General features: G+C 48.6%; 1 protein-coding gene across 1 annotated transcript; it reads left to right on the top strand.

Moving 5' to 3' along the window:
* The first annotated feature begins 2,894 nt into the window (after positions 1-2,894).
* On the top strand, positions 2,895-12,740 carry LOC132500870 (zinc finger protein 252-like). Its single transcript, XM_060116194.1, is given in 7 exon segments — positions 2,895-3,226; positions 4,367-4,491; positions 5,452-5,523; positions 5,891-5,999; positions 6,669-6,806; positions 9,705-9,947; positions 9,950-12,740. Coding segments are annotated over 5 exon segments (2,568 nt in total). The 5' UTR covers positions 2,895-3,226; positions 4,367-4,491; positions 5,452-5,490; the 3' UTR covers positions 11,995-12,740.
* Positions 12,741-12,768: the final 28 nt, after the last annotated feature.

Genomic DNA, 12,768 nt, shown 5'->3' with positions numbered 1-12,768 from the left:
CTTCTATTTCCTCCAGCATAAAGTCCAAGCTCCTTTCTTCCAGCCAGCACATGCCCCATAAGTCATACAGAGGCAACTATTTCCAGACCTCACTCTGCTCTGGCCCTGCTGATCTGCCAGCCTTTCGAGCCTCAACCCCCACCCCTCCTTACAGGCCGCTGCAGCCCCCACTGCCCTCTGCCCAGCCAGACACCTCATTTTTCTTCCCTGACAGTACTAGCACCTGTTCAAACCCCCAGACTCAGACAGTAGGTCCTGGAAGAGCTCTAGAGAGGAAAGCATAGACGACCTAGTCCTCCATGTCACTAAGTCCCCAAGTCTCCTCTGCATTGCCTCCCACCCTGGCATGTAATAGAGGCTCATAAAATGAACAGCAAGTCTTCATCTAGCTGTGCCTGGCTGTCTGCACCTCCACAGCCACTGCAGGAATCATGCCTAACGTTTCACTCTCAACCATCATGGCTGCTTTCTGTCTCTTGAGACACACTAGTCTCCACTGACACAGTCTTTCCTTGGCCTATTCCCCTGGCCTGTTTAGAAAATATACTATAAATTTCATATGTGCAAATATATGCATATATGATGAGCCAATTCTCATCATCCATGGTAGTTCTATAAAGTAGCTGAGAACGCTGAATTAGGGAATAACAAACCATTGCTCCTAGGGGAAATAGAGTTAGCTTCCTCGGAGCCTCTAGTCACGACATTTTCATCAACCAATGAATACATAACCTTGTTTTATGTGTGTTTCTGATTAAAGACACCTTATTTAATATATACTGTTGATTCATAAACACTGAACTCAGCCAACAGCACTATGACTTGTGCTGAATGAAGTTCATCTAGCACGCTTCCTCTATAAAGGCATCACATCACAGCCCTCTTGCACTTAGGGACATTAGACAGCACTTCAGCACTATGCTTGAGGGCCATTTTAAACAGTGAAATCCCCAAGAAAAAGCATAAAAGTACAAAAAGTGTGGCAGTTAATATACAGGCACACCTCAGAGATACAGCAGGTTCGGTCCCAGACTACCGCAATAAAGTGGATGTTGCAATAAAAGTCACACAATTTTTTTGGTTTTCCAGTGAATATAAAAGTATGTTTACACTGCAATATAGTCTGTTAAGTGTGCAATAGCATTATGTCTAAAAAACAATGTACACACATTAATACAAAATATTGCTAAAAAATGCCAACCATCATATGAGTCTTCAGCAAGTCGTAGTCAAAACATCAAATATCACTGATTGCAGATCACCATAACAAATATAATAATGATAGGTTTGAAATATTGCGAGAATTACAAAAATATAACACCAAGACATGAAGTGAGCAAATGCTGTTGGAAAAATGTGCTGTGTTATCAGTTTTTGTCTCATGTATTTTGATGCTCTGTTGTTAGGTGCATACACGGTAAGGATCCTTGTGTTTTCTTATAAACTTGATCCCTTTATCATATTTAATACCCTTTTTGTCCCTGATAATTTTACTTGCTCTGAAGTCAGCTTTGTCTGAAACTGATATAGATACTCCAGCTTTCTTTCCATTAGTGTCAGCATGGTATGCCTTTCTCCTCCCTTTATTTTTTTTGCTGTACGCGGGCCTCTCACTGCTGTGGTCTCTCCCGTTGCGGAGCACAGGCTCCGGACGCGCAGGCTCAGCGGCCATGGCTCACGGGCCCAGCTGCTCCGCGGCATGTGGGATCCCGGACCGGGGCACAAACCCGTGTCCCCTACATCGGCAGGCGGACTCTCAACCGCTGCGCCACCAGGGAAGCCCCTCCTCCCTTTATTTTTTATCTATCTGTGTTTTCGTGTTTAAAATGGGCTTCTTATAGACAACATATAATTATATGTTATATGTCTTTTTTTTTACCTGCTTTGACAGTTAGTTCCGTCTTCTTTTAATTTTAATCTAGACCACTCACTTTTTAAATTTATTTATTTATTTATTTATGGCTGTGTTGGGTCTTTGTTTCTGTGCGAGGACTTTCTCTAGTTGTGGCAAACGGGGGCCCCTCTTCATCGCGGTGCGCGGGCCTCTCACTACCGCGGCCTCTCTTGTTGCGGAGCACAGGCTCCAGACGCGCAGGCTCAGTAATTGTGGCTCACCGGCCCAGTCGCTCCGCGGCATGTGGGATCCTCCCAGACCAGGGCGCGAACCCGCGTTCCCTGCATTGGCAGGCGGACTCCCAACCACTGTGCCACCAGGGAAGCCCTAGACCGTTCACTTTTAAAGCGAGTATTAATATGGTTGTTACTGTTTTTTATTCATTACACTTGTTTCTTTTTAAAAATCTTTCCCTCTTCTCCTGCCTTCTCCGGTTTAATTGAGCATTTTATCTGATTAGATTTTTTTCTCCTATTTAGCATATCAATTATACTTCAAAAAAATTTTAATGGTTGTCTTAGAAGTTTGCAATATATATTAGGACTAATGTAAGTCCACCTTCAAATAACACTACAACGCCTCACGGGTAGCACAGGTACTTATAACCCAGTGTCCCGATTCCTCTCTTCCGTCCCTAGGACACCGCTGCCACTCACCTTACACATGCGACAGTTACCCAATACACTGTCACTAATATTCAATATTACTCTGAAAAACAATGACCTTTTATTTTGCTTAGGAGTAAGACAAGTAAAAGATTTTATTTTACCTTCACTTATTCCCTCTCTGACCCGTTTCCCTTCTCTGGGTAAATCCGAGCTTCTTGTGTCACTTCCTAACTCTCTGACGAACTGCTAAAACCTCTCCCAAGCCAAGGGGGCCAGTGGCATAGAGTCCTCTGAGCCGCCTAGAGCGGCCCGACAGAACCCTAGGATCTGATTGGCCGGTAAGCTGGCGGCGGGGCGGAAGTTCCCAGCGGGCGTTTCCGGCCTGGCGGGTCCGCCCTCCTCGGCGTGGTGTACGGTGCACGTCTACCTTTCTCGGCGGAGCCGTGGGAGTCCTGGCCTCCCCTCGCGCGGAGGTGCCTGCGGCGCCGCGACAGGCGGGACGGCGCGGGGCTGGGCCGAGCCGGGGGAGCGCCTGTTCGTGTGGCCTGAGGGGCAGGCCGGGCGGAAACCCGCGCGGGGGTGGGGTCCGGGCTACCCCGGCGCGGAGGCGGGGCGGCGGGCACGAGCCAGGCCTCACAGAGGAGGCGAAGTTTGGGCGCGGTCAGGGGATGCACCGAACCTGTGCTTTTTCTCAGATGAGAGAGAGTACTTTTACTCATCAGGGGTAGGTTCCGTGAAAGGATGAAGTCGCGTAGGCTGTGCAGCGAAGGGACGTTGGTGCACATCCCGGCGCTGAACAATCCCGGGGCTCATTCATTCGCTCGGTGGGCGCCCAGTACACACTGCCTTGGTGATGATTAAGATTTACTGGGTTTTGTTTGTGGTTTGCGAACACTATGCGAAGCAATTTATACATTTTTCTCACTTAACTCAAAATAGTCACTTAAGGTAAGTGGTGATGTTCTCATTTTATGGTCTGTGGAGAAACACGTCACTTACTCGAGACCCTTGCGTTAAGAGGTGGTGTATCTGAGACTGGAGCTCAGTCTGGTGGAGCCCAGAGCCTATGCTTCTAACAGGAGTGTTACGTGCCTCCCACATGAGGCTGAAAGGGGAGGCCGAGTGCATTTGGAAGGACCGCTTGTGCACAGCACACAAAGGGCGCGAGCACCAGGGACCTGTCAAAGGCCAGCCCTGGCTGCGGACCGAGAGGCTACCTCTGGCCTGGGTGGCCTGAGGTGGAGATTCCGGGATGGCCCAAGAGAAATGAACTGGGCATTAATAAGCTTGGGTTCAGTTGTCAGTTAGAGCCCAACAGAGGCTTAAGTGATGAAGGCGGGGCAGGCAGGGTTTGTTCTGGGTTGTGTCTCTGAGGTTCCCTGGGTTTTATCCTCATGGTCACACTAGACAGAAGTGTTTCTCCCTGTTTCTTTTTTATCATCAGAGAGGAAAAGCCTTTTCTAGAAGCCTCTTTGCAAACTTCCCTTAACACCTTGTTGACCAGAAGGTGGTCTAGGGCCAAAGTAGCTGGGGCCAAGGAAAAAGGGCACATTTCTACCTGAATTAAGGGGTCTGTTTGCATGGAGCAGGCCATGGGGGTAGAGGCTGACTGTGTATCAGAGGCCAGTTGGAAAGGTTTTCATGGGAGTGACACCCCGTGTCACCTGTCACCCTAAATTATCACCAGATCTGTGGTTCTAAATGTTACATGTATGCTGACGGTTCCCAGTATATACCCAGCCAGCTTCAACCTCTCTCCTGAAATTTGGACTTGTGGATCGAAATGCCCTCATTCTCCACTTGTAGTCTGATAGGCATCTTGAACATAACATGTACAAGACAACTTTTAATTTTTATCCTTCAGATATACTTCTACAGTCTTCCTGGGTAATTGGAAATTTCATCATCTCAGGTGTTTGGGCCAAACAGCTTGGTGTTTCATCCCACATCTAATTTGTCAGCACATCCTATTGACTGCACCTTTGACAGGTATCTGCAGTCTGACTACGTATCTCCTGCTACCACCATCTGCTCCAAGACACTGTCATCTCCAGCTGTGTTATTGCTGGGACCTTCCAGTTGGTTTTCCTGCTTCTACCCTTACACCCTCCTCCCTGCCCCCCAGTCCATTTTCAAAGCAGCAGCTGGAGCAGCCGCATGTCAAGTCATATCACTCTGCCCAGACCTTCCAGATGCTCCTAATCTCATTCAGAGTAAAAGCCTAAGTCCTATAGCCCGCAGGTCACCCCACCCGCCTCTGTCTTGCCCTCCCCTACTCTGCTTCAGCCCCTCTGGCCTCCTTGCCCTTCCTTGAACATGTCAAGTGTGCTTGCTCCTTGCAACCTTTGCACTTGGGCCTCCCCATGCCCAGGATGTATCTCCCCTGATATCTACTTAGTGCCGGCCGGCCCTCACTCCATCCATAGCTGTTTTGATGTTACTTTATCAGAGGTGCCTTCCCTGGCTGCCTTTCGTAAAATATCTCCTCCCAACAGTTGCTGCCCTCGTGCTGCTTATTGTTTCGATTCCTTATCCCCTGACACAAGTATCATGTCTGTCAACCTCCCTACGGCTTGTGCACTGCTGTAGAGTAGGAGCTTGTTCTTCTTGTCCTCAGCTGTTTGCCCACTGCCCAGGATTCTCCTAGGTGGGCCTGAGAGGCAGACCGTCGTCTCCCCTTAGGTGCACTGCCGGGGACCTGGCTTTCACGTGTGGCCTTGTTATGCTGTCGTACTACGGGCTGCTGGGGAGGCTTCATGGGGGGCAAGGGAACATATAATCTCAGGCCACTGGGTGCTGGGACCATTGTTCCTTCCTGGGGATTTCAAGTAGCCTACAACTGGGTCTCTGCTGCCACAGACCTCTTGAGGTACAGGCCCGGAAGTCTCAGGTTGCTGTGGGGAGCAGAAGGCGGATCAGGCTCCATCACACTCTTCCCTTTTGCTACAGCTCTGCCTGCCTCCTCGGGACAAGCTTGGAGACCCAGTGATGGCCCACAAGCAGCTTCTTCCTGGGCCCCAGGTGAGTGGTCTTCGTGGAGACGCCTCAATGTGGCCTCGGCCCTTTCCTGGCTGGAGTCTCCACGGTTCCCTCTGAGGCACTGGTCTCAAGGTAGTTGGCTCCCTGTCTTCATTGATGTCCTCAACCCTTGGGTTCAAGTCCCTGAAATGCACTCTGGACTGTATCATCTCACCCCTGGACTGGGCACAGAGGAGGGCAAGGGATGGGCAGGTAAACACGAGTCAGAATGGTGTCTGCCTCAAAGAGCCCGCTCTCGTGGGGAAGGCAGTCTGGTGCATGTGCTCAGAGGGGTTTTGCCCACCCTGAGCCTAGTGCCTCCCTACCCCCAGGCCCGTCCTGCGGTTGCAACAAGATCTTGTCATTCCAGGTCTTGGTTTCCTTCGAGGAAGTGGCCGTGCTCCTTTCCCGAGAGGAGTGGGGCCATCTGGGCCCTGCTCAGAAGGGACTCTACAGGGATGTGATGCTGGAAACCTATGGTCTCGCTGGGTGAGGCTCTTCCCAGGAGCTCAGCTCTGGGCTTCCTGCTCCACAAATGGCCCTGGGGACTGGGACTGGGGCTGGGCTCAAGGCTCAGAGGCTTCTCACCCCCTGGGCCCAGACATGGGGCATTTGTGACCCTGGGCCCAGGCAGGCCTGGTCTGGGCAGAGGAGGGGACAGGTGGTGCCAGGGACTCCCCTGAGTTCTTTGTAGGAAGTATGGAAGGAGAACATTATTCATTGAACGCCAAGTATATTCATATCCCCTCAGTTAATCTTCATGCATCTTCGAGGTTGGTGGTAGGATACATCGTTGATAGGTGAACCTGAGGCTGACAAATACCACTTTATTAAGTTCACACAAGCTGTCAGGGCAGATCTGGGATTTGCATCCATTTGGCTTCAGAGCCCTGCTTTATACCTGCCTTATACTTAGTCTGCTGTACAGCAACACCTCCTCTACCATGAGTCTTCTGCCATGATGTGTTCAAGCCCCACGTCTGTCCCTTATCTGTGACCCCAGAAGAGCTGGGTTTGACTCTTCTTCAGCTGGGATAGAGGCCTACATCTGTGTCCATGCTTTGGAGACCAGGTGGCAGGCAAGGTCATGACAGCACACAGACGCTGCCCATAGGGCCATCCTGCCCTGGACCTGGATGAGTTGTCAGTCTCGCTTTCTTTCTCTGGAGCAGGACTTGAAGGTTCCAAACCTGATGTCATCTCCAAGCTGGAGCAGGGGGAAGAGCCATGGGCCCCACACTCACCAAGAATTGAGGGAAGCTGGATTTGGAGACGCAGGCATGCAGGTGAGTCTGCAGGAACACCCCCACGCTCTCGTGCCCCTGCTGGCAGGTGCCACCACTTCACCAGGCCAAATTGCGTCACCACCAGAGCTTTGCTTTCCTTCTCCATCTTTTTTCTCTTCTTTTCTCTTTTTTGCTCTTAATGGCCCCTATGCTGTGCCCCTGAATGGGGTCATGTTTACCTTACATTAGAAGATGCTCTTTCAGTTCCTGAAAAGAGCTCAGGTGTCTCCCTGGCAGCTGCCTCCCTACCCTGGCTGCCTCTCAGTCGTTTCCATGTCACCCAGTCCTCAGGTCTTGCTGGTCAGCTCTGCCTTGGCTGCTGGAGACACCACTTGGAGAGTCCACCTGGAGGCTTGCCATCCTGCCCAGACTCTCACCCCTGCTGTTCACTCAGAGTTCCCAGGCTGATTCTGGGCTTTGGAGAAACGCGTGACTTAGGGCTGCTTCTTGTGTAGTGAAGGATTTGGGCATGTACGTAGTAAGCGTAGCAGAGTTCCTGTGCTCTTTGCTGCATGGCAGCTAACATTGCCTGGCCTGTTGTGCATTCCTAGCACTGTGCTGGCACAGTGAACTTACACAATCCTCCAGCATCCCTGCAGAGTCGGTGCTCAGGAAAATGAGGCACAGAGAGGTTCAGTTGCTAGCCCGAGGTCGCACAGCCAGCCAGGGACAGAGGTGAGTTGGATCTCTGGTGGACTGGCTCCCTACCACACGCCTTTTTTTTTCTTTTTAAAAACAGCTTTTTAAAGGTATAATTAGCATATAATATGCTAGGCATATTTTTTTAACTCTTTTAAATAAATTTATCTTACTTATTTTTGGCTGCTTCGGGTCTTCGTTGCTGCGAGCAGGCTTTCTCTAGTTGCAGCAAGCAGGGGCTACTCTTCGTCGCAGTGCACAGGCTTCTCGTTGCAGTGGCTTCTCTTGTTGTGGAGCACAGGCTCTAGGTGCGCGGGCTTCAATAGTTGTGGCGTGCGGGCTCAGTTGTTCCGCAGCATGGGATCTTCCTGGACCAGGGCTCGAACCTGTGTTCCCTGCCTTGGCAAGCAGATTTTTTTTTTTTTTTTTTAATAAGTGGTGGTAGGAGTTTATTTATTTATTTATTTTTGCTGTGTTGGGTCTTCGTTTCTGTGCGAGGGCTTTCTCTAGTTGTGGCAAGTGGCGGCCACTCTTCATCGTGGTGTGCGGGCCTCTTACTATCACGGCCTCTCTTGTTGCAGAGCACAGGCTCCAGACACTCAGGCTCAGTAGTTGTGGCTCACAGGCCTAGTTGCTCCATGGCATGTGGGATCCTCCCAGACCAGGGCTCGAACCTGTGTCCCCTGCATTAACAGGCAGATTCTCAACCACTGCGCCACCAGGGAAGCCCCGGCAGGCAGATTCTTAACCGCTGCGCCACCAAGGAAGTCCCAGAGACGTTGCTTCTTGACTCATAGATCACTCTGTTCTGTGGTCTCTTTTTTTGTCACGTTCTTCACTCTGTTTCGTACCTGGTGAAATAGCACCTCTTGACAAGGATCATCTTTTTAGACTCTAGTCCCAGGATGTTGAAAACTCTTAACTCCTCAGATACTCCTGACAGAAGCCACAGGAATTCAGGACCTTTACCATCTGCAACCTGCCCCTTCAGGCTGCTCCTAGGTTTCTAGAATGAAGTATTGTTTGCTTTTTACTTTTCAGACTTGAATGGTAAAAATCAGTCCCTTTGAAGCACTGGGCATAGTTCTGCAAAGACGACTTAGCCCAGTGTTAGATCCCACCCAGTTAATATTTTCAGCTCAGTCTCTCTGTTCTGGCTAAACAGTCTGGAAGTGCCAGCTCTAATAATAACCACTGTTTACAAAAGAGAGAGTCCATTGTGCTTTTGCGGTCTCTCAAAACTGTGAGAGGCTACCCTCTCACAGTTCTCACCAGGTTGTCCTTCCACTGGTCTTTGTAGCCACATGATTCAGTGCTTTTGGCTGGGTGGTTTTGTTTTTTACAAAGTTTCAGGTACTTTTATCCATTGGGAACATGTGGTATGGACTGTTGTACACATTTGGCTTTTTTGCCTTGTGCTATACCTGCTATTTGAATGGGTAGGTTGCTTCTTTGTTTCTATTTTTCTCTATTTTCCGTGATTTACTTCTGTGAAACCAAGTTGTCCAGATCAAATCATTTTTCCCATAATGTGTTACTCAGTATACCCTTCATTCGTTATAAATCATTCACGATACATTTATTTTTCAACAAATGTTTGAATGCCTCTTATGTATAAGCCATGGAAGATGCCTTTTTTGCGGAGTGTGCAGCAGTGACATCAGTGTAGGTGCTGACCGTCCAAGCCTCCATTGCTGACTTCACCATCTCCCTCCTTGCCTTCATTTTTTTTTTTTTTTTTTTTTGATGTGGACCATTTTTTTTTAAGTCTTTATTGAAGTTGTTACAATATTGCTTCTGTTTATGTTTTGGTTTGAGGCATGTGGGATCTGAGCTCCCTGACCAGGGATGGAACCCTCACCCCCTGCATTGGAAGGTGAAGTCCTAACCATTGGACCACCAGGGAAGTCCCCCCTCCTCACCTTCTGAGGGTGCCTCTCCCTCAGGTCACGCCTCGAGGTTCCTGCTCCATCTGTGCCTGGTTAGCCCATCTGAAATGGAGGCATTTCACCTTGGGTTTCTTCCCTCCCTCCCTCCTTCCCTGCTTCCTTCCCACACCAGCTTTCATTGCTCTGAGAGCATGCTTCTCTCTCCTCACCTTCTCTTTTCTCTTCCCAGTAAGGTCATTTTTGGTTTTGCATTCTGAAAATCCAAATCCTCCTAGGAGATAATTGTTTCATATAAATGTTTCTATTTATGCTCTAAGTATTTCCCATAGTAAAACATGAGTAACTCTTTTTTTTTTTTTTTTTTTTTTAGGTTATGTCTCTAGGAAGGAAAAGAAAGAATTGACTCCAAAGCAGGAAATTTCTGAAGAAATGGAATCCCAGAGAACAAAATTAGAAGAGCATGTAAGGAATATTTCCAAGGAATCTGATTTTGAAGAGATGACTAAAACTGAGGGAAAGCTAAAGAATTGCTGGGGGAAATATGCAGTGGAGGGACTTCAGAAGGATTTCCCCCAGAAGAGTAATTTCAGGCCAGTGACAGTGACACATGTGAAAACCCCTTGGGGGAAAGAGGTCCGAAATTCAGTGCAGCTGAGGTAAACTGCGCGGCAGACGCAAGTTCCGTCAGGAACTGCAGGCTGTCTTCAGGGAAGAGTCTCCACCAGAGTGTGTCATGTGTAGAAAACTTCCAAACGAGTAAGGACCTCACTAACCTCCAAAGTTTCTGTGTAGGAGAACAAGCCTGTCAGGCAGATGTGTTTGTGAAAATGCCCAGGCAGAGTTCAGTTTTCAGTGAGAACCGGAGGATTAACAATCTAGAAAAAGCCTTTGAAAAGTGTGCTGTGTATGGAATAGCTTTTGGTCAGAGCAGAGCTGTCATTCAGCACCGGAGAATTCACAGTGGAGAGAAGCCCTGCAGGTGTGAGGAAGGTGGCAGAGCTTCCCATGCCCGTCCCTACGCCATGCAGCACTGTAACACTTACACTGGAGAAAGAGCCTGTGAGGCTAACGAATGTGAGAAAGCTCTTAGCACGTGTCCGTCTTACATTCAGCATTGTAAAGTTCACACTGGGGTGAAGCCCCATGAGTGCAGTCAGTGTGGAAAAGCCTTTAGTCATAACTCTAACCTGATCCATCATCAGAGAGTGCATAGTGCAGAGAAGCCGTACGTGTGTGTGGAATGTGGAAAAGCCTTCCGGAGACAGTCACATCTCACTCAGCATAAGAGAACCCATTCTGGAGAGAAACCCCATGACTGTGCTGAGTGCGGCAAAGCCTTCAGCACACGATTGTCTCTCATTCAACATCAGAGAACTCACACAGGAGAAAAACCCTATGAGTGTAACGAATGTGGAAAATTCTTTAGCCTGAACCGAACCCTTATTGTTCATCAGAGAATCCACGCTGGAGAGAAACCCTATAGGTGTAATGAATGTGGAAAATCCTTCAGTCAGCGCTCACAAGTTATTCAACATAAGAGGGTTCACACTGGAGAGAAGCCTTATATCTGCAATGAGTGTGGGAAATCCTTCAGTGCTCGCCTGTCCCTCATCCAGCATCAGAGAATTCACACTGGAGAGAAACCTTATGGGTGTAATGAGTGTGGGAAAACCTTCAGTCAAAAGGGACACCTTATTCAGCATCAGCGAATTCACACTGGAGAGAAGCCCTATGAGTGTAATGAGTGTGGAAAAGCTTTCAGCCAGAGTTTTAATCTCATTCACCATCAAAGGACACACAATGGCGAGAGGCCCTACGAGTGTAACGAGTGTGACAAAGCCTTCAGTGTTCTCTCCTCCCTTGTCCAGCATCAGAGAGTGCACAACGGAGAGAAGCCCTACGAGTGCCACAGCTGTGGGAAGGCCTTTAGTCAGGGATCACACCTAATCCAGCACCAGAGGAGTCACACTGGAGAGAAGCCCTATGAGTGTAGCGAGTGTGGGAAAACCTTTGGACAGATATCCACCCTAATTAAGCATGAGAGGACACACAACGGGGAGAAGCCCTATGAGTGCGGTGACTGTGGGAAAGCTTTCAGCCAGGGTGCACACCTCATCTGCCATCGAAGAATTCACACTGGGGAGAGCCCTTACATGTGTAGTGACTGTGGGAAGGCCTTCAACGTCCGCTCCTCCCTCATTCAGCATCTCAGGGTTCACACCGGCGACAAGCCTTATGAGTGCAGTGAGTGTGGCAAGGCCTTCAGCCAGCATTCACAGTTTATTCAGCATCAGAGGGTTTACACTGGAGAGAAACCCTACATGTGCAGTGAATGTGAGAAATCAGTCAGTGCACACTTGTCCCTTATCCAACACCAGAGAATTCACACTGGAGAGAAGCCCTATAAATGCATTGAATGTCAAAAATCCTTCCGACAAAGCTCTCACCTCATTCGACATCAGAGAATCCACAGTGGAGAGCGACCTTACATGTGTAGTAGATGTGGGAAAACTTACAACCAGAGAATATCTCTTATTAGTCATGAGAAAGTTCACAGACTCCACGGTGGAGAGCAAGCCCGTCGGCGTGACGAGTATGGGCAGCTCTTTGGCGCACAGGCAGCATTCATGCAGCACCGGAAGGTTTACAGTGGAGAGTGACTCACTCTGTCTGATACGTTCTTCACAGTTTTACAGCAGGAGAGTTCTACTGATAAGAAAGCTCACTTTATGACTTTCCTTTTGGAAATTCAGCTCTTAAGGAATTAAACTATCTCCCAATATGCTGCTCACTGAAGGCAGGCTGCTGAATTATGTGGTAAACGTTCCAAGGTAACATGCCTTCCCTCAGACCCAGAGGATGGCTCTCTGCTTGGGTGTTTTAAATGAATGCAACTTAAATATACTTTCCTAGATCATGTTTTTATAGCACCAGACCTTAGTGTACAATTATGTGTTTCATTTGGCCCCTGTCTTTCTTTTCTTTCCTCTTCATCATCTGTTTCAGCTTCAGGAAAAGTAACTGGGATCCTTGGACTTTTGAGTGTGATGGAACTGGGTTGGGGTTTTCTTATTTGTTTGTTTGTAGGGCCTTTTCAAAATGTTTTTGTTTTATTGTGAGGGGTATGATACCTTTAACTTCAAAGGGGTTGTCCCTTTTCAGCATCCGGTAATCCACAGAGGTGAGAAGGCATATGAGTATAAGCAGAGTTTGTTAAGGAGTGAGGTGAGGCTTGTGTGTAGCTTCAAACTGTTGAGATCGTGCTAGGAAGTCAGGTGACTCATGTAAACTGGCGTTTCCTACAGGGTAATTTGAAAACAAAAAACCCCATGAACTGGAGGGGTGGAATAGGCATAAAGTAGACCCAGGCTGGCGTGGGACCCGGGACACAGCTTACAGATTCTGTTGGTATATTCTAGATCCACTTCTGAGGG

This window comes from Mesoplodon densirostris, chromosome 13, assembly GCF_025265405.1.
Source record: "Mesoplodon densirostris isolate mMesDen1 chromosome 13, mMesDen1 primary haplotype, whole genome shotgun sequence".
Classification (NCBI taxonomy): Eukaryota; Metazoa; Chordata; class Mammalia; order Artiodactyla; family Ziphiidae; genus Mesoplodon; species Mesoplodon densirostris.
The sequence above is the reverse complement of the archived record's forward strand: the minus strand, read 5'-3'. Positions and strand labels throughout refer to the sequence as shown.